The 21,019-nt window shown below is 44.0% G+C and overlaps 2 protein-coding genes across 3 annotated transcripts; one reads left to right on the top strand and one right to left on the bottom strand.

Annotated features, from left to right (window-relative positions):
- The first annotated feature begins 70 nt into the window (after positions 1 to 70).
- On the top strand, positions 71 to 14,658 carry MED17 (mediator complex subunit 17). Its single transcript, XM_031616111.2, has 12 exons — positions 71 to 442; positions 1,490 to 1,656; positions 2,118 to 2,337; positions 3,562 to 3,698; positions 3,813 to 3,897; positions 4,423 to 4,575; positions 5,299 to 5,429; positions 6,126 to 6,310; positions 6,703 to 6,840; positions 7,913 to 8,030; positions 9,194 to 9,353; positions 12,305 to 14,658. The coding sequence occupies exons 1-12, from the start codon at positions 211 to 213 to the stop codon at positions 12,508 to 12,510; spliced, it is 1,932 nt and encodes a 643-aa protein (XP_031471971.1). The 5' UTR covers positions 71 to 210; the 3' UTR covers positions 12,511 to 14,658.
- On the bottom strand, positions 12,456 to 20,691 carry VSTM5 (V-set and transmembrane domain containing 5). 2 transcript variants are annotated; one of them, XM_090134033.1, is made up of 5 exons: positions 20,165 to 20,691; positions 17,807 to 18,136; positions 17,570 to 17,707; positions 16,654 to 16,778; positions 12,456 to 12,594 (listed from the first exon to the last, which is right to left on the bottom strand). In XM_090134033.1, the coding sequence occupies exons 1-4, from the start codon at positions 20,247 to 20,249 to the stop codon at positions 16,735 to 16,737; spliced, it is 597 nt and encodes a 198-aa protein (XP_089990159.1). In that variant the 5' UTR covers positions 20,250 to 20,691; the 3' UTR covers positions 12,456 to 12,594; positions 16,654 to 16,734. The 2 variants fall into 2 exon arrangements, with proteins under 2 accessions (XP_089990159.1, XP_031471973.2); XM_031616113.2 differs by having other exon boundaries at positions 17,570 to 18,136.
- Positions 20,692 to 21,019: the final 328 nt, after the last annotated feature.

Here is a 21,019-nt window from a genome sequence, read left to right as displayed (position 1 = left end):
GGAGTGGATTTGCGTTCAGAATGCAGAATAAACCCGCTTCTAATCAGGAATAGCGCCGGCAAACAATACGCGCCCGCTGCCGTCGGGGCCGCGCCCGAGCGCGTTCCCGTGGAAGCCGGCCCCGCCCGAGCGCCGCTTCCGGAAACAGCCGAGCGCGCTCGGCGCGCGGCTCCGCCCGGCACCCGTAGGAAGCGAGGAGGGCGCGCCAAGATGGCGGGCGTGCCGGCGGTGCGCATCAGCATCGAGTCGGCGTGCGAGAAACAGGTGCAGGAGGTGGGGCTGGATGGCAGCGAGACCTACCTGCAGCCCCTCTCCATGTCCCAGAACCTGGCGCGCCTGGCTCAGCGCATCGACTTCAGCCAGGGCTCCGGCTCCGAGGAGGACGAGCCGGGCTCGGCGGGCCGCGCCTGGGCCGAGCCGAGCGAGGCGGAGGATGAGGAAGGTGAGGGCGGCCGGGCCGGGCGGTGTGGATGCTTGAGGCCTTCTGGGCGGGGGTGCGCGGACTGCGGCCGCTGAGGCCGCTCTGTGCGTCCCCGGAGGGCGGCGGGACCGGGCCGGGAGCGCCTCGTGGGTTCCCTGAGCCTGGTGCAAGGCGTGCATCTGCGGCGTGGCAAACGCTGCTATCTATGCTAACTGGGGGATGTAAGGATAGAGCACAGCCCTGCTGGAAACGGCCTGGGGGCACTGGTGGGTGGGAAGCTGGACGTGAGCCAGTAGTGTGTCCTAGCAGCCCAGAAAGCCAGTCGTATCCTGGGCTGCAGCCAGAGCAGCGCAGCCAGCAGGGCGAGGGAGGTGATCCTGCCCCTCTGCTCTGTGCTGTGACGCCTCACCTGGAGCACTGCGTCCAGGTGTGGAGTCTGCAGTACAGCAGAGACGTGGGGCTGTTGGAGTGTGTCCAGAGGAGGGCCACAAAAATGCTCCAAGGGATGGAACACCTCTCCTATAAGGACAGGCTGAGAGCTGGGGCTGTTCAGCATGGAGATGAGAAGGCTGTAGTGACACCTGAGAGCAGCCTTTCAGTACCTAAAGGGGGCCTGTAAGAAAGAAAGGGGCAGGATCTTAAGCAGGGTCTGTTTTGACAGGGCAAGGGAGATGGTTTCAAACTAAAAGAGTGGAATTTGGTCTGGATATAAGAAAGAACTTTTTTATAAGGATGGTGAGGCACTGGAACAGGTTGGCCAGGGAGAAGGAGATGTCTCTGGAGACCCTCAATGTCAGGCTGAACTTGGCTCTGAGCAGCGTGTTGTAGCTGTAGGGGTCCCTGTTCATTTCAGGGCAGTTGGACTAGATGATCTTTAAAGGTCTCTTCCAACTCAAATGATTCTAAAATACTGCTGACGGAGGCTTAGAAAACATCTTGGTAAAAGGGAGATGAGATAAATCTATATATCACATTGTGTTTTATGTTTTTGTGACAGGTTTGTAAAAAAATAGGGTGTAAGTCTCCTTCTCAAAACATATCTTGTGTCTGTATTTGTTTTGTTTTCAGGGTTGGTGAAGTTTCAGCCATCCCTTTGGCCTTGGGACTCTGTGAGAAACAACTTAAGAAGTGCCCTGACTGAAATGTGTGTGCTGTATGATGTCCTCAGCATTGTTAAGGATAAAAAGTTCATGACTCTGGATCCAGTGGTGCAGGATCCTCCTCCCGCCAAGCAGGTACGTTGCAGTTTATTCATCTCCTGTGTGTTTGTACTGAAGGTTTTGTTATGCTGAGGCTTCTTTGTATGATTGATAAATACAAAATCTGGTAGTGTTCCAGATGGTGTCTTCATGCTGTGCTGTTTGGGTGATTGGGAGGGCTCAGAGTGGGAGAAGATGCTGAGCTCAGAGGCTTCTTGGAGTTGTAAATCAAAGTGCTTCTTGTGGCCATATAATACTGGTGTGAAAGTAATTCTAAATAGACTACTCAGCATCCAGCAAAAGCTCCCTCACTGTCATCACAGTGTCAGAAGCTGAAACATCGTTGGCTCTGTGGAGCACTGCTCAGCAACAGCTAAAACATTGGTGTATTGTCAACATTATTTCTCTCCCAAAGCCAAAACACAAGACACTGTTAAGAAAATCAACTGTCCCAGCAGAAACCATGACAGGTTTGTTGGGTTTTACTTTCCTCCTAGAATCCTCAGTTTCTACAGCTGATTTCAAAAAAGAAGTCATTAGCAGGTGCAGCTCAGATCCTGCTAAAAGGAGCAGAAAGATTATCCAAATCAGTTGCAGAAAACCAGGAAAATAAGCGACAAAGAGACTTCAACTCAGAACTACTGAGACTGAGACAGCACTGGAAGCTGAGAAAAGTGGGAGACAAAATTCTTGGTGATTTGAGCTACAGAAGTGCAGGTATGCAGTAGGGTGTTTTGCTTTTACTCAGAAATGAATATTTAGATTTTACATAGAGTGTTTTAAGCTGAAAAAAACAGATGGAGTATCTTTAATAATACATATCAGTTAACAACACCCAATTATGAGACAGAATTGCAAGAGGACACCTGTTTTATTATCAGGGAAAATATCCCACCATCCTTATCCTAGAAAGTGATTTTAAGGGCGGGAAGAGTTTTAGTAAAATTGCTTTACAGAACAATTCTATATTGGCTGACAAGTAGGCCTTATAGACAAGAGCTCAGGAAGCATTTTTTTAAGTTGAGGAGTATCTTCTCTGAACACAGATTCATAGGCATCTAAACTGATTATTTTGGGCACCTGTTGTAGTAGTGAAGGTAGACAGAGATTTAGAGCTGTTCATCTTCTGTTAATCTCCTTGAGTCTGACCAAGGCTATATGGCAGGTGCTGCCCTTGGGTCACAACAAATGCATTGCAGCAATACGAGTGAGGGAACGAGTGGCTGGGAAGTTGCTTGGCAGAAAAGGACCTGGGATGCTGGTTAGAAAATGTTTGAATGTGAACCAGTAGTGTGCCTTAGTGGCCAAGAAGGCCCATGGCATCCTGGCCTGCATCAGAAATTGTGCTGCCAGCAGAGCTAGGGAAAGGATTGCCCCTTCCATGCAGCATTGGTGAGACCACGCCTTGAGTACTGGGTTCAGTTTTGGGCCCTTCACTACAAGAAGGACATGGAGTTGCTCAAATGTGTACAGAGAAGGGTACCAAAGCTGGAGGGACTAGAAAATGAAATTTATGAGGAGTGGCTGAGGGAGGTGGGCTTGTGTAGTCTGGAGAATAGAAGGTTGAGAGGAAACCTCACTACTCCCTACAACTACATGAAAGGTGGTTACAGCAAGGAGAGTGTTGGTCTCTTTTCTCATGTGACAAGTGATAGGATACAAGGAAATGGTCTCAAGTTGTGTCAGGAGAAATTAGATTGGGTACTAGGAAGAGTTTCTTCATGGAGGGGGTAGTTTGAGGTTGGAAAGGCTGCCCAGGGAGGTGGTGGTGTCCCCATGTGGAGATAAGTAACAGATATGTGGACTTGTACCAAGGGACATGGTTTAGTGATGGCACTTGGTAGATCAGATTGATGGCTGGACTTGATGATCTTGAAGATCTTTTCCAATCTGGATGATTTTAGGATTCTACTATATGTGCCTTTGTTCTTCTTTGATTAGGTTCCCTTTTCCTTCATCATGGCACATTTGAGGTGATTAAGAACACCGACATCGACCTGGATAAAAAGATACCTGAGGATTACTGTCCTTTGGATGTTCAAATCCCAAGTGATTTAGAGGGATCAGCCTACATAAAGGTTTGCCAGAAACTTCAATACAACAGCATGGATTTTATGCTATTTGCATGCTTGCAACAAAGAATAAACTTCAGATAACCTTTTTCTTTTTTTTTTTTTTCTTTTTCCATGTAGGTTTCTATTCAGAAACAAGCTCCAGACATTGGTGACCTTGGGACAGTCAATCTCTTTAAAAGACCCATGCCAAAATCAAAACCAGGTATGTTATTTTCTGGGCGTGTTCTCAAGAAATACATTTGTGGGTGATATTTAATTTGAAAGTTCTCACATAAAGCTTTAAAGAAGAGTGGACAAGAATATTCTTATTTAATCTAAATAAATTCTGCAAAATACTCAATTTGTAAAAGAATCAGAGGAGCATAGAATGGTCTGGGTTGAAAAGGACCACAATGATCACCTAATTTCAACCCCCTGCTATGTGCAGGGTCACCAACGACCAGACCAGGCTGCCCAGAGCCACATCCAGCCTGGCCTTGAGTGCCTCCAGGGATGGGGCATCCACAGCCTCCTTGGGCAACCTGTTCCAGTGTGTCACCCACCACCCTCTGGGTGAAAAACTTCCCCCTAATATCTAACCTAAACCTCCCCTGTCTCAGTTTAAAACCATTAATACCACCTTACTAGTCTAGTGATGACATTCAGGCAACTACTGTAGAATATCTGGTATCTGAACAGAAAAGCAGCTTCTCTTTACTTTTCTGAAGACATGACTTTATATTTTCAGGTACTCCACATTGGCAGACAAAACTGGAGACTGCACAGAATGTTCTCCTGTGTAAAGAAATCTTTGCCCAGCTGTCACGAGAAGCTGTTCAAATTAAATCACAAATTCCTCACATTGTTGTGAAAAATCAGATCATCTCTCAGCCTTTCCCAGGTAGGATTACTTGCTTAAATACAGACTGAAATTCTGTTTTATGAGACTTTTTTTTTTTTTTTCAGTTTAAGTATCAAAGCAAAGTGTTAACCTTGCTTTTCAAAGATTTTGAAAATCAAGAGTTTCCCCAAATTTTACTTGCTAATTATAGTAAAATTCAACTAATACTCTTTATTTTCTAATTTACTCATATTTTATTATACAAACTTTGGGTTTTGTTAGTAGTACTTAACATTGTTTTGTCAACTGTAGTGATAGGTACGTATTTTGGAGCTTTGCATAGATCTTTGCTTCATGTAGGTGAAACTTCAGAGGTGAGTTAATGTGTTATCTGTGGAACTAAGGGTGATGCTCTTCAATGGGGACAATTAGAGAAGATGAAGATGGGTCAGAGCTGCTGAATTCATACAAGGGATACACAACTACTTACGAAGAAACCTTTTTTTTTTTTTTCTGTGTGTGGGTTTGAGTTATAGAAATAGATATGAAATAAATCTGTTGAGGTAGTAGTTGGCCTGTCAACACTTCAGGGAACACTGTGTTACCTGCTTTTGCTGCTGTGTTCTCCATCGTTTGATTTCTACATTTTTTTTTCTTTGAAATAGTGAAAAGCTGGTTGTAAAGCTAATGTCTGTATAAGGTGAAGAATAAGTTTTCAACAACCTGCTTGGAAACTGTTTCCTTATTATTTTTTAATCATCTTTTAAAACCTGCTTTGCACAGGTTTGCAGTTGTCTATTTCTCTGTGTCACTCTTCCAATGACAAAAAATCACAAAAGTCTGCTTCAGAAAAACAGAATCCCGAGGATCATCTCTATGTTCTGGAACATAATTTGCATCAACTTATCAGAGAGGTAATGCATTCATAGTCCAGTATTGGAGGGGGCTTTTTTTGGCTTTTGGTTAGACCTGCATGCCCTGATGCACTGCTGTAATAACAGATGGCCACTAGAGGCCAGTAAATTTCTGTCCATTTATGTGAAGCAACCTGCTGGTCAGGTTTACTGTGCATTGGTGACTAAGGAGTTCCAGCTGTGCTTTAATGTTACAGTAGTTCTGAACCAAAGCTTAAGCCTGGCTGCTCACTTGGGAAAAGCCATGCAAGGGTTTCTTCAGTCCAGCTCATCAGTTTCCCTTTTCTACCTCTGTGTGTAATTAGTGTTTGTCAAGTACATAATGAATTGAGTATTGATTCGGACTATACTTCCACAAGAAAAGAACAATAAATGTCTACAGTAACTTTGCTTCACTTGATGAGGTCTGATCACTGCTTCAGTGCTTTAGATTGTCATGTAATTGAATGGGAAGACCTGGGGAAATAGGTAGAGATGTGCTCCCTTCCCAAACAGAGAAAGTGCAGATGTCTAAGCAGTTGTGAAAGCATGTTCCAGAAAGTGTTCCTGTCCATAGGACGTGGCTCCACAAGCCATGAAGTCATGTATAAAAGGTAACAGTTTTAAGATTTGGTGTGAAGCAGCATATTGGAGTATGCATATTAAATCTTGCAGTTGTGTTATTTGGTTACTTTCTCTTTTAACAATTGTTTGCAGTGTCACAAGCAAACTTTGAGCTCCACAGTGATGCCACATCCAGCAAGTGCCCCTTTTGGCCACAAGAGGATGAGACTAGCGGGACCACAGGCTTTTGATAAAAATGAAATCAGTTCTTTGCAGTCAAATGAAGGGCTTCTGGAAAAGATCATAAAACAGGCAAAACACATCTTTCTGAGGCGCAGGTGGGTCATGAGCTGTGTAATGAAATGTGTCATTATGAAAAACAGGATTTTTGTCAGTGTTCAGTTTCTACTTTGGCTGTTTAAGTGCTAAGAAGGATGACAATATATGATCATACAGTACTTGGCTAGAGAAATCTGAATTTTTCCTTTTAGTGAGGTCTCTGACAGCTGTGATGGAGGCTGCTGATAGTTGTTCTTTTTAATGTTCTTTGCTGAGCAGTTGATACTGAGTAATACTGCATCAATATTTCTGCAGAATATATGTGAAATAGACACAGTAAATGGCCATACTTAATTTGTAGCTAGAAGTACACCGACTCATTTCCTTTAAAGAAGATAACAGCACAAAATTAGCAATATTATTTTGAGTGGAATGTGTCTTTTTCCTCTAGAACTGCTCGAACCATTGACAGCCTGGCTAGTCGTATTGAGGATCCTCAGATTCAGGCCCACTGGTCAAATATAAATGATGTTTATGAATCCAGTGTTAAAGTTCTAATAACTTCTCAAGGATATGAACAGATATGCAAGTAAGTATGAAAATATTTGCATCTTTCTATTTGTAAACTGGCATTGCAGTAGCACAACATATACAAGTGGTGTGTTGCAATTTTCATAGAATCATGGAATGTCCTGGGTTGAAAAGGACCACAACGATCATCTAGTTTCAACTCCCAATTTTAGATTTGCTGTAAAACAGAAAGCTAGCAGCCTGTTTTTTGTGTACAACTGTTGTATTTTTCTGAGTGGTGGGAAGGAACAGCTACCACCTCGCTCACTTTACAGTACATTTAATGAAGAAACTTAGGAAGTAGTTAACTAGCACAGTTTCCTTCAGGGAAAAATTCAAAGAAAGTGGTTCTTTAGGACAGGAGTGTATGGAGATAGCTGAATATAGAGTGGTTCTGTACATGCTTGTCTTTAAGCTTCCAATCTGGGTATGGAGAGCTAGTCACTGCTCTGCCCTAGCTTTGTTACAGAGGCACTGAAACATGAAGCTCATGTAATTTATGTTATTGCTGTGTTGTCATTGAAATAAGAGACTTCATGTAGTGGAAACGAATACCTAAGTGCTGATCATTGGTGTGTTCACTAATAGGTACAGGTGGGTGAGCTGGTTGCCTTAGCACCCTTTTTGCTATTTTGAGCAGTCCTCTTTGGATATGTCCACACTGTGGAGCACATTGTGGGCACTGGTGCAGTTTGCAGTCTCTCTGTCAAAGTACATATGCTGCTTAAGTCTTGACAGCAGGATAGAACCATCCCTTAGTAATTTTTCTCCTGTCTTTTGGAAGGAAATGGGCACAGTGGCAGGGAGGGAGCTGTGAGGTACTTCAGGAGGTTCCTTGACTTGACCAAGCAGTGGACCAGCACTGGGAATGAGCCATGGAATACATTTACCCTGCGTTGTAGAGGGGGATGTTGTGGTGAATGATGTAATTGAGATGTTTGAAGTTGTTATTGTATTCCACGGGCTTGGCACTGTCCTTATCTTAGAGTTCCTATCAATTAATCAGAAAAATTCTGTGTTCTTAGAACAAGCTTCCTATTTTCTGAAGTGTTATAATACATTTTGAATAAATGTATATTTTGTCTTCAAAGATCCATTCAACTACAACTCAACATTGGAGTTGAACAAATCAGAGTAGTGCACAGAGATGGAAGAGTTATTACACTGTCTCATCAAGAGCAAGAGCTGCAGGATTTCCTTTTATCTCAGGTATACTCATATACTTTGTTCTTCCTTCTGGTATTTTGGGGAACAGAAGTGAGAATCTCACCCTTATCTATGTAGAAAACTTTAGAAAACTTGAAGTTATTGCCAATGAAAAGGTGGATGACTGGATTTCCCAGCATGTTTGTATAGTGAATTTAGCAGCTGCTACTAAAATGTAATACCAGGTCACTAGCAGCAATCAGTTTTTTGCCCTTCCATTAAAAATGCTACTGATACTAATACTCATTATCAGAGCAATAGCTTTTTTGCTGACTTCAAACAAGCCAGTGAGAACAGGCTACAAGGTATTAGCTATATCCAATCTAGAGATCTTAATGAGCCTGCAATTACTGTCATTTCAGCACTGTGTTGTTAATGATTGCTCTTCAGCAACCATTATTAAATCAGATATTTGATATTTGAACTCAGGCTAGTTAATTGCATGGAGCAAGCTGCTGGTTCTGTTCAGAAGTGACAGTCTCCCTAATACACATTGTAAATAGGCAAAATACAGGTCTTCAATAACAGAACTTGGCCTGTTATTGCATCAAACTCCACAACACAAAGAAAACAAGTTGAAACAGCTTCTGCTGATGGTATCTCTTCATGAAGAGGTGTCTTTAGACTTTCAAAGAACTGCTAGCAGTGCTGGGTTATTCTTTGCAACAAGTGTTACATTCTGATGAGGAAAAACATTCTCTTCTAAACCTGTAAGTTGTTGAAGTTCAAAGCTTAAAGCCTTTGAGCATTAATGGAGATAATCATGTGCCAGAGAACCTCAGCTTTTATTTGAGTTTGCAATGTTAATACATATTTACAAAGGGATTTTAGATATTTTACAGCAAAGATCTCTGTCCAAGAAAAGATATTTCAAAATCCTTTTCATAACAGTTGGGTTATTTTCTTGTTAATTGAAAGCAGGATTTAAAAAGTCATCTGGCTGAGTAGTGTACTTGATACAGTGGTTGCCTGTGCCTACAAAGCTATATTGACATATATAACATGTTCAAAAAAACAACAACAAACAAACCCCAAAAGAACAAAAACAAAAAAGAAACCCAAACAATAACAAAAACACACAAATAAACCACAGCCATAGTTCCTTTGTATTTTATCTTATGGTGTGCAAATACTGATGAGAAGATGAACCTCTTGTCACCCTTCAGATGTCTCAACACCAAGTACATGCAGTTCAGCAGCTTGCAAAAGTTATGGGATGGCACGTGCTGAGCTTCAGTAATCACGTTGGCCTGGGGCCAGTGGAGAGTATTGGCAATGCATCTGCAATAACTGTAGCATCACCAAATGGAGACTATGCCATTTCAGGTAATACTTTCTATTTCAAATATGTACAGAATTCTTAAGTTCTAAAGGGTTTTTAAGTTTTCCTCTAAAATCAGTCTCCAGGATTTCATAGAACAATGACAACTTATAGCAAAATATTCTAGAAACAAGCTCTTGTGTATGGAATTGGCACCTAAAGAGAATGAGTACTTTGCCAAGGAGCCATTTAATTATTAAACCAGGTTTGACTTAGACAAGCATGAAAATAGTTCTTAGAACTGGCATAGAAGAAACAGATTGCAGAAGCTGTTGTGATCTTGAGAGGAGGGAATAAGGCAAACAACAGGATCACAACCCTGGGCTTAAGGAGCACAGAGTTCTCTGTGGGGATCTGCTTGGATGAATCACTTGGGATGCTGTTCTATGAAGAGACAGAGGGGTCCAGAAGAGCTGGTTGACTGTTTTTGTGGTTTTTTTTCCAAAGATCACCTCTTTCAGATGCATTGCACCAAGTTGTGCAAAGGTGTCAGAAGATCTGCATGAACAGAGAGTCCATGATTCAACTCAGATGTAAAAAGCCACAAAAAATAGGAGCAGGTGATCTGAGAATATGATAGAGATGCTGTCTAAGAATTCAGGTATGGGAATAGGAAAGCTAAAGAGCATCTGGGATTGAATTAGGTGTGGGACATACAGAGTAGTAAGAAGAGCTTCAGTCAATATGTCAGCAGCAAAAGAAAGCCTAGGGAAATCCTGGGCCTGCTGCTAAGTGGGGCAGGACCTGGTAGCTCAGGACATGAAGAAGGCTAGAGTACCTGATGTCTTCTTTCCTTTGGTCTTAAGACTGACCTTCAGAAATCCCACGTCCCCATGACTTGGATCACAGACTTAACTTGACCCTCCTTTCCGAGGTTAAATGATGATTCTGTGAGTCTAGAACAAAGAATGATGAAGGATGTGTCTGTGAGCACTGAAGGACCTGGTTAGTGTCCTGTAAATCCACTCCTGATGATCTGTTAAAGGTTATGTTGATAGGAGAGATTCCTGAAGACTGGAAGAAGGCCTGTGTCATATATTAAAGAAGAAGAATGGTCAGCCTCATTGCAGTTACTAAGAAGATGAAGGGGTAAAAAAAATGTAGCAGTTTCCAAACATATTAAGGATGTAAGGTGATTGGGAGTAGCTGACATCAATTTATGAAGAGGAAATTACACTCAGTCAGCCCAAAAGCTTTTTACAGTGAGATAACTAATTCAGTAAGTGAGGGGAGAACAGTGGATGTTTTATATTTTAGCAGGATTTTTAAGACTGTCTGCCAACATCCCCCTTGATCGACAGAGTGATGGAATAGGAGCTAGGCTGACTGAATTGCCAGGCTTTAAAGGTTGTGATCCTCAGCCATGAAATCCACCTGGATGCCACAAGTGTGGTGTAACCCTGAGTTCAGTACTGGGGCCATGGCTGTCTAGAGCAACTGGATGTTGGGGCAGGTTTGCTGGTGATACAAAAATGAGAAGTAGCTGATAGTGATAATGTGTGTGCTGCCATCCTAAGAGACTTGAACACATTGAGAACTAGGCTGGCAGGAACCTCAGGGTGTTCAGTAAATGGCAGTGCTAAGTCCTACACGTGGGGAGGAACAAGCCCAGACACCAGCAAGCTGCCCATGAGTGCCAGAATTGTGACAAAGGCCAGCAGCTTCCTGTACTGCATCACACAGAGCCCTGCGAGCAGGTCGAAGGAAGGGATCTCTCCTGTCTGCTTAGCACTGGTAAGGCCACAGCTGGAGTCCTGTGTCCAGTGCTGAGTTCTCCAGTACAGGAGAGGCATGGATGTGCTGGAGCAATTCCAACAAACAGCCACAAGGACCATTAAGGGACTGGAGCACCTCTCCTGTAAGGAAGGCTGAGGGAGTTAGGACTGTTCAACCTGGGGAAGAGGAGGCTGAGGGGTGACATCATTAGTGTCCATAAATATCTGAAGGGAGAGTGCAGTGAGAATGAAGCCAGGCTCTTTTCAGTGGCACCCAGCCATGGGCACAAACTGATACAAGGAAATTTCATTTAATCATAATAGTCTTTTTCACTGTGAGGATGGTCAGACCCAGGTTGCCCCAAGAGGCTATGGAGCCTCCATCCTTGGAAATACTCAAAACCTGACTGGAAATCTTTCTGAACAACCTGCTCTTGAAGACCTTGCTTTGTATCAGGGATTTGGACCAGATGAAGGTGCTTTCCCCCCTCCTCTGTTCTACATTTTGAAGATTAACTTTCATAGGCAAAGAACTGGCAGCTGAGGTAGCTTCTGGATCCACATGTGTTAGTTTTGGTTGGTGCATAAGGTGTGTGTCCACCTGTGCTTCCCAGATCTGAAGTGGTCATACAGCAGTCCTGATCCGCTGCCACAGGTGTAATGTTTGGGAAAGCTGAGTGTTACCTCCTTAACCAAATAATGAGCCAAAAGAAAAAAAATAAATACACCAAAGAAACACAAGCGAAAAAACTGTCACCTAAACATGGAGAATACCACCCTCTATCCACCAGTCTTGCAGTTTGATGATAACAGCAGTCCTGACTTCATTCCTCTCCAGAGAGATATCCAATAGAAATAAATATTTAAAAGATGCAGCTCATGAGAATTAAAATGTACTTTTGGAGTAGAATGCTAGGGATCACCTTAGAAATAAGAATTAAGTAGGGAAAAAAAAACCACCCAACAATTTGATATTATTAAGGCTATTTTTCCTTGCAGTTTACATGTAATGTGTATTCTCTGGATAGTTTGTCAAATGTTTCTTTGGTTTGCTTTAGCAAAGAGCAGTGCTGACATAAAAACTGCAGTGAAAAAGTGTGAAACCAGCTTACAACATAGATGTATGTAAGGCAATTTGTTATTTGTTTCCAGCATGTTTGGAATTGACTCAATGTAGTGCACACATGAGGGAGGGTATTCAACACGAGTAAAAATACTCATAAAATCTTTGTTCATCACAGTACGTAATGGTCCTGAAAGTGGCAGCAAAGTTATGGTTCAGTTTCCACGGAGTCAGTGCAAAGATCTCCCCAAGGGCGACGTACTGCAGGACAACAAATGGAACCATCTTCGAGGGCCCTTCAAGGAAGTCCAGTGGAATAAAATGGAAGGGCGCAACTTCGTGTATAAAATGGAGCTGCTCATGGCAGCCCTAACTCCATGCTGATCATCTCTCAGTCTCTTCGTGGGGTCTCTGAGTCATTGCTGTGCTGCCTGTGCAACAGAGGATAATTCAGCCAGTGGGGCTGGGCTATACAAGAAAACAAAACTAAATTTATTTCCTGTACAGATGCATCTGTTGTAGGGTTTATAATAAAGCATTATCAATGATGTGCGATACAACTTTTTCCCAAAGTTCCTTTCAGCTGTACCTTTGCAGGCTGCTCTATCTAAACCAACATACCTGAGTGATTATTGTATTTTTCTTCTATAAAGAGAAATTCAGGAGTCCTTTGTTGTATGAAAGGTGCCTGCTGAAAATGACACTCTTTCCTTCCCAGCCTCTGCTTTTTCTGAACAGATTTTTACAAATGTTTCTGACAAAAAGAGAATTCTGACATAAGCTGGGCAACTGATAAACCTTTTAGTGGCTTATGTCACAAGGAAAGTACCACTGCTTAAATTTCAAGTTACAAGTCTTCAGTGTGTGATGTTCTTGGCTTGGGGGTTGAGGGAATACCTCAGTGCTACATTGATGTGGCTCTGGGTCACACACTGAATTTCTTGTGGAGAGGCACAGCAGTGTTGAGGGTTATAAAGTCACAGCTTGTGATGTGGCTGTAGATGACTTTATGCAGTATATGTTACTTTGCTTGCAATTTCTGTTGTTTGCAAGCTTGTAGAGGAAATGATGTTTACCTACGTGTAAAATTCTCCTGCCAGTTTGAATTTGTGTGTAACTTTTTTTGTGTAAAGTCATGTCTAGAAAGAACAGGCTGGGAAGAGAGGAAGAGCAGGTAACTCATGCAGTAAGCCTTGGATCTCCATAGTCATCCTGTTCTTTGTTTTCTGCCCTGGCATTCACTGCCATTCAGAAAAATGATAGTATTCTCTTAGAGGTCAGCTCCCTTGAGGTCTTCAAGAGGTAATTTTGTTTGTTTCTCTTTCTTTGTTGTAATTATAGCTGCCTTGATGTTTCTACTAAAGTTTTGCCCAGTTTTCCTTTTGTTCTGTCATTAATGGCTAAAGGTCTTTTTGAAACTGGTCTGTGTAAGCTGGTTAAGACTTTCATCCATATTGTGTTACAAGGTGTGTATATACATACAGACATAGAACTTTTTGCACATAGAACATGCTTGAATTAAACATCATACTTCTGTAGTGACAGTTGTTCTTTTGCTATGTTCTTGAGCAATATGAAATAGCTGTTAGAGATACCTATTAAGCAACTGTTTTTGGCAAGCTGCTGTTTAGTGTGTATCCAAAGCAGCTATTATACTGTGTTGAAATTTTCCATTGTGGAACACACTGTTATTTCAGTTCCTTGAAGTTCTTACTTATGTGCAAGTGAACTGTGGGAGAGAAAGGCATTTCTCATAAGGTGTCTTGGATAATTCATGAAATTGCAAAAATAATGGTTGAAAATAGCACACAGGTCTCTTGATCATCTCGAGGTGGGTGAATCTTAAGCAACTGCCTGTTCCCATATTGCTTGGCTGGCAGGTGGGGTTTTGCTCCTTACTGAACAGCGGGTGGCAGTGCAGCTCCCAGCCTGATGCACATCGTGCACCTGACTGCAGTGAAGCTCTTGTGACTCTTGGCAGCACAACAAATCTTACCCAAAATCAGATGTATGTATGAAAAATTAATTAAATTGAACTGTATACTTCACTGTTTTCAAACTAAACTGACAAGTCCGCATGGAGCAGTGGCCTTTTTGCCAAAGAAGCACTTCATTACCAAATAATCACTTTGGTGCTATTAAGTTGTCACGTTTGCTCTCACAGAATCACAGAATGGCCAGGGTTGGAAGGGACTTCAAGGATCACGAATCTCCAACTCCCCTGCCACAGGCAGGGCCACCAACCTCCCCGTTTAATACTAGACCAGGCTGTCCAGGGCCCCATCCAATCTGGCCTCCATGGACGGGGCATCCACAACCTCTCAGGGCAGCCTGTTCCAGCACCTCACCACTCTCATAGTAAAGAACTTCTCCCTGATATTCAACCTAAATCTCCCCTCCCTCAACTTAAAACCATTTCCCCTCATCCTGCAGTTATCAACCCTTTCAGAGAGTTGATTCCCCTCCTGTTTGTAGGCTCCCTTTAGGTACTGAAATGCTGCAGTGAGGTCACCCTGCAGCCTTCTTTTCTGCAGACTGAACAAGCCCAGCTCCCTCAGCCTGTCTTCATAGGGGAGGTGCTCCAGCCCTCCACTGGACCCTCTCCAACAGCTCCCTGTCTTTCTTGTACTGGGGGCTCCAGATCTGGACACAGTACTGCAGTTGGGGCCTCACAAGAGCAGAGTAGAGGGGAACAACCACCTCCCTGTCCCTGCTGGCCACCCTTCTGCTGATGGAGCCCAGGATCCCATTTGCTTTCTGAGCCACAAGAGCACACTGCTGGCTCATGTTAAGCTTGTCATCCACCAGGACCCCCAGGTTGTTCTCTGCAGGGCTCTACTATGCTAGCTGGAAACTTCTCTTTGCTCCTTGTAAGGGTTTCCAGTGGTCACTAACTACTTCATTCCAACTTTCAAGTCAGGGCATTCATGCCAGCATACATTTTCTGACTTGTCTCATTCATTCAAGTAAATGTCTGTAGGCAAGAAATGATTTTAAATGTGAGCTGCTCTTATCATATTTTCTAAGCAACTCTAGATACGTGCTCAGCTAAGCCTATTCACTTCATGTTCTAAGATTTGGGAATTAAAAGTAATAAACAGAAATAGGTATGCAGAAATAAAAGTATTCTGTATGCTACATTCATACCTTTCAGAGTACTTCAAACTTGAAGAAGTTAAAGGGAACACTTTCAGCTTCTGTGTCACCTAGGTTTAATTCAGTCAGACATGCAGAGGACTGGCAATACATACTTAGTGTGAAGAACTGGAACAAATTGTTTTTGTTGAACTGTCTTTTATCTGGGATTTTCATTTATTTTTCAGTTTCTTACTGTAGGAAGGAGCAACCAGCTGAATCTAACACCTGAATTAATGAGGGGGTGCAAGGCCCTTTGCACTGCAAATGGCCAGTTCAGTCTGGGGCTGACTTTTCAGAAGTGTTGTGTTCCAAGTGCTTTGGAAAAAGCCTTTGTGGCTCCTATCTGTATTGTTATGCACCTGATAGGAAATTCTTTGTTCACATGGATCAAACCTGTGGTACCTCAGCTGCTGAGCACAGCTGTCCTTGAGAAGAGGGAAACTGTCACCCGGTGGTGGATGACCCACGCCTGGAGACACTCAAGGTCAGACTGGATGGGGCTCTGAGCACCTGATCAAGCTGTAGATATCCCTGTTCATTGCAGGGGGGGTTGCACCAGATGGCCTGCAAGGTCCCTTCCAACTCAAACAACTCTATGATTCTATGACTCGTAAAAGCTTTATGAGGCGAGGGAGCTGAAGTGTGGAAGAGGCAGTAGCAGCAGTTAAGCTCAAAAAGCCATGTGGCTCCTGTAGACACAGACTGGCCCTTGGTCTCTTATATTTTCAATGTTCTGCCACTCTACTGGTGTGGGGTCAGTTTTTTATCCTCCAATCATTTCAGACAGCATCATCTTCAGAGCCTGTGCACAGTTCCTTGTTCGACAGCCTTTCCTAGTAATGTCATAAAATGTGTGTTCATGTCCCAGTGTAAACAACTGGAAGCATAAGCAGAGGAACTTTGACCATCTTGGCATTATTTCAATGTCAGTTTTGTCTCAGAGAGAATTACAGCTTGTGTTCAGAGCTTTGGGAAATTCCTCATGACTGAAAGTAGCAGCACGTGCATAATAAACAGGATCCAACCCTTGCAGTTAATTTTTTAATGTAATACTGTAATTAGACATTAAATTTATTATGTAGAGCGATCCTAATGGCTATTCTGTGTATAACAGGGGACTTGCTTAGCCAAAATGCAAGTGTCCTTCAGGAACACTATCATTTTCTTACAGGTAGATATTACTGGTTGGATGTTTTTAGGAGTGGCAGAGGCTGTGGATTTTATTAGTTAGCCACAAAAATGTGTTTGTGCTCAGCCATGAACACGTACTCTGCCTAGCAGAGCTGAAATCGTAACAGGTCAAAACAACTCCATCAGACACTGCTGATTTCAGGTCCAGTATTAGCTCTGTAAGTCAGGAATTTTTTATGCTAGTCACAAATACTTTACCTTTTAGGTTCCTTCTTGCTTTTCTTGCCAATACTTTCTCCTGAGGTAGAGTTGTTATTTTTGTTATGAGACAGTCCTTGGTTAACACTCGATGGTTTCCAATTCAATTTCTTCAGTTGTACTTGCTGCAAATGAAAGGATGAAATTATTGATTGGCAAATGGATGGGAAGGTCAGCATTGCAAAATTAACAACTCCATGTTAATAGCTGAGGCATTTTTAATATTAACTCCAGTTTACTCATCTAGAATTTGGTTTTAAGTACATCTTTTCAAAATATTTGACCACACAATAAGTCCCTCAAAACCCTGAATGTGACAGTGGCTGTCCAGTACAAGACAAAAAGCACTATGAAAAGTGAAACAAAGTCCACAGGGCTCCATGACTTCCAAAGGAGGGCTCTCCTAAGGTGGGACTGAGACATAAGTCATTGGATCCTGTTCTGGATGATGACAGAGCAAGTCTCCAGAACTGAAGTATTCCTGAAGTCTGCCAAGGAGTGCACTGAATTCAGACTTTGAAGAACTCTTCCTGCATAGGAAAATTGGCTTTAACAGGAGGAAGGAGAGGCTTTACCAAACTCTGTATTCTGGCATGGTAAGAACATTTTCAGTTAGCTACAGAATCTCATGAGCTGTGCATCCACTGTGAAAAAACAGCAGCAGCTAACAATGTAGGGAAGAGTTCTCTGGTTTCTGATATAAAATATAAGGTGGATGTCCTGTGGATCTTTTCCAATTAAATACTTATTATTCAGTTGCCTGTGTTAGTAAAGAGTTAAACAGGATGACTCAGCCAAGCCCTTCCAATTTGTTTTTCTGTGTCACCGCTTCACACCTTTACAGCTCAAACCATGAGTGAGTTTCTCAAATTTCTCAGATTGGAAAAACGTGTATCTTGGCTGCATTCTTAGATACCTGTTAGCTTATGTGTCTTCTTCTGGAACAGGTAGAGGGATTTGTTACACAGCCACATGAAGCAGATCAAAATGGCAGATACTGCAGCAAGAAATACAAAGAGAACCACTACGAAATGTAAATCTTCATAGATAATCTCTGCAAAAAGGGCAGAAATGCGTGATGTTACGAAATTGCTTAAGAGCAGGTTAGTGTTTAAACACAGGGTAAGGCTAAGAACTCCCATGAGGTTCATACCATAAACATTGAGTATGATGGTGCCGTAGGTGTTGGTTCCATACTCCTCTGTGACTGTGATAAAATAGTAGCCAGCATCTCTCATGCCCACGTTCAGAAGCTGTATAGAACCATTTTCAAAAGTAGTCACTCTGTCCTTGTAGGCGCTGGATATGTTGATGTAATTCCCACTTTTCCACTCCACAATTTTGGTGGTGCCCCAGCTCGACACATGTTTCCACTCCACAGTGGCAATGCCTCTACAGGAGTACTCAACTGAGAGGAGGATGTTTTGTGCCACTGTTGCGTTGATGTTGGGCTGTGGGACAATTAATGACACTCCTCCAGGAGCTGAAAGACAAAGGGGGGCAATGAGTGCAGGAGGGATGCAGCAGTTGAGTATCCTGGGCAGGGTGGGACCTCTTGGGAGGGCAATTCATCCTATCTTAGTGATTTCAGGACAGGAGTTGCTCTCTCTGTTGACCACAGTAGGAATACACGTGTCTAACTTAAGACTAAATACATGTTTTATTTGGTTGTAGTCAGGAGGAATGTTTGTATCCTACAGGACAAGTAACAGCTTATGTTTCAGTGTTTCGAGGAACCAGTTTGGAAGGGTCTTTCTGGGAAGGAAGTGTGAAGCTCTGGTCTTTTGATTATCTCAAATGGAGAAATGGAAATCACATCATGTTCTCATAAACTTCATCCTTAGTGCATTTTATCATGTATGGGAAAAGTAGGTGCTGCACTTTCTTCATAAGCTCTCAAGGCCCTGCAACCCACCACCTCCTCAAAGGTAAATGAACTGTCTTTCATGAACAGTCCAAAGCTCCACCTCTCCTATGTCCTCCAAGTCGGTACGTTTCACAGTAATGTATTTACAACTCAATTGCCAAGCACTTAACAAACAAACAAAACAGGGATGGCATTTATGATTTCTAAAGTCAATTACAATGTTCCAGTTTATAGGGACTTCAGACAGACCAAGTCAGCCTAATGCCCCCACTAAAATGACAACAAACATTCTGAAGAAATACAAAACCCGCTTTATTTACCTCATGCTGTGGATCAAGAGTAATGCTTTTGTGTTCACCAGTAACTTGCCTTTGAAGGTTTCTAGGTTTAAAATGGAAATCTTAATTGCCATGGCCAAAGTAAGCTGTTGTATCAATTAATCATCCCCAAAAAGCAAGTGCTGTAGCAAGCTTAAATACGTGAAGACTTGGCAAGGACTTCATCGTGTTTGCATGATGAGAGGGACACAGCAGGCTGCTGGAGATGTCATGTGGGCTTTAAATCAGAACTGATGTGTTAGCAGCGTTTGAGAGAACAGCTACATCAGGACAGTCAGCTATCTGCCAGTGCAGATAAATCACGTATCATCAGAGGGACCTCGTTGCTGTTTTGCACCAACTTCCAGGCAAAAATGTATACGAAAGAATAATTATGACACACTTCCCACTGATGTGATGATGGAGCAGCTCATAACTGCTAAACAGAACGGATCGTTTTGTTTAATGTGTAACTGCAATAGCCCTACTTGCATGAGGGTTTTCCTGCATGAGGATTTGGAAGAACACCAAACATCTGAGTTTCAATGGGCACACGTAGTTTTTGAGTTAATGGCACATTATGACACGTAGAGAGAGGCTCAAACTGGGTTTCCTGACTGCAGAAATCAAACCAGGTAAAACACAGGGGCGGCCTTTTCCTGGTTCAGCTCAGCCACCCTCATGGCATGGGCACAGCCTGACTGCTGCTGCTGAGCTGGGACCTCAGCCCTTCCCAAGACACGGCCGCTGGGATTCTCCCTCTGTGGGTTCTCACCGTGCTCACACTGCCTGCTGCCCTCCCACAGCACCCTGGCATTGTCGGCCAGGCTGTGCCCGTGTTCAGCCTGCCTTCAGCAGAGACAGAGCAGACCCGTGGAAAGAGCTTTGTGACAGATAAACAGAGCGGATGGGAACTTCTGGTAACCGCTGCAAATTGCTCTCATTGTTTTCAGTTCCCTGCGTTTATTTAAAGGCCTTTTGCTGTGTTTCTGACTAGAGCTGAGCTGACAGTCTCTCTGCAGCACCTCCTAATGCCGTGATAAAGGCAGTTCTTTCGAATATATGACTGCAAGGTAAATGTTAAAAAGATACATCCTTCCACTGAACTAGCTGCAAATACGTGAGCTCTCCACGCAGCCCACGGGGCCAAACGCAGCAACGCAAGATCTAAACACCGACGACTATTTGCGACACGCGGTCCTCCCGCTTGGATCCCAAGAGAATCGCGGCAGCCCGCAGAGCAAACATCGCACCCAGCGCCCGTAAGCGGCCACGGCGCGGCCAAGTGCGTGCAGGAGGAGGAAGGAAGGGGAGCGGGCACACTTACTCTGCAGAGCCCAGCCGGCCGCCAGGCAGAGGGTGACGGTCCCCACGATGGCACCGCGTCTCCGACAGCTCCGGAGAGATCGCATCGGAGAGCGGCCGCGGCGCCGGCATTGACCCCGCCGGGCGGGGCCCGCGAGAACGGGCTGCAGGCCTCTTCCTCGCCGCTCTCCCTCCTCTTCCTCCCCGCCGAGCCTTCCCCGCTCCTCTCCTCGCTGCCCCGATACGATCGCGGGATGCAATTGGCCGCCAAGGGAACCGCGTGGCAGAGCCCGAGCTGGAAGGGGAGGTTGTGGCCAGGTGGGGGTCGGCTCTGCTCGCACGTAACGGCGATAGGGCGAGAGGGAACGGCCTTAAGTTGCGCTAGGGGAGGCTCGGGTGGGGTATTAGGAAACATTTCTTCTCGGCAAGGGGTGAGGCGCCGGCACGGGCTGCTCGGGGAGGGGGTGGAGTCACCGTCCCTGGAGGGGTTCGGGAACCGCGGAGATGTGGCACTGAGCGACGTGCGCACGGTGGGGTGAGCTGCGGTTGGACGTGGTGATCTTAGAGGTCTTTTCCAACCTTAATGACCCACAAGGATGGTCGAATCCAGCTGGCTCTACACAGAGCCACCCAAATTTGAAACCCTTTGTCTGAAGCTGAGAGAGCTGGCACTGTTCAGCCTGGAGATGAGGAGGCTCAGGGGGATCTCATAAGTACCTGAGGGGTGGCACTTATGGACAGGCTCTTGTCAGCGGTGCCCGGTGCCAGGACAGGAGGCAGTGGGCACAAACTGGCACACAGGAGGTTCCCTCTGACCACCAGAAGCACCTCTGTGCTGTGCAAGTGATGGAGCAGTGGCACACGTTGAGCACAGGCT

The sequence above is a fragment of the Phasianus colchicus genome, chromosome 1, assembly GCF_987193195.1.
Source record: "Phasianus colchicus chromosome 1, bPhaCol1.hap1.1, whole genome shotgun sequence".
Classification (NCBI taxonomy): Eukaryota; Metazoa; Chordata; class Aves; order Galliformes; family Phasianidae; genus Phasianus; species Phasianus colchicus.
The sequence above is the reverse complement of the archived record's forward strand: the minus strand, read 5'-3'. Positions and strand labels throughout refer to the sequence as shown.

Excerpts from the sequence above, each read along its gene's own strand:
- MED17 (XM_031616111.2), top strand. The coding sequence starts at position 211 with ATGGCGGGCGTGCCGGCGGTGCGCATCAGCATCGAGTCGGCGTGCGAG. Across the intron at positions 2,338-3,561 it reads TTTGAGCTACAGAAGTGCAG|GTTCCCTTTTCCTTCATCAT; the intron begins GTATGCAGTAGG and ends TTCTTTGATTAG. Across the intron at positions 8,031-9,193 it reads AGGATTTCCTTTTATCTCAG|ATGTCTCAACACCAAGTACA; the intron begins GTATACTCATAT and ends GTCACCCTTCAG.
- VSTM5 (XM_031616113.2), bottom strand. The coding sequence starts at position 20,249 with ATGCGATCTCTCCGGAGCTGTCGGAGACGCGGTGCCATCGTGGGGACC. Across the intron at positions 18,137-20,164 it reads GGCCGGCTGGGCTCTGCAGA|CTCCTGGAGGAGTGTCATTA; the intron begins GTAAGTGTGCCC and ends TTTGTCTTTCAG. Across the intron at positions 16,779-17,569 it reads GAAGACACATAAGCTAACAG|CAAGTACAACTGAAGAAATT; the intron begins GTATCTAAGAAT and ends TTTCATTTGCAG.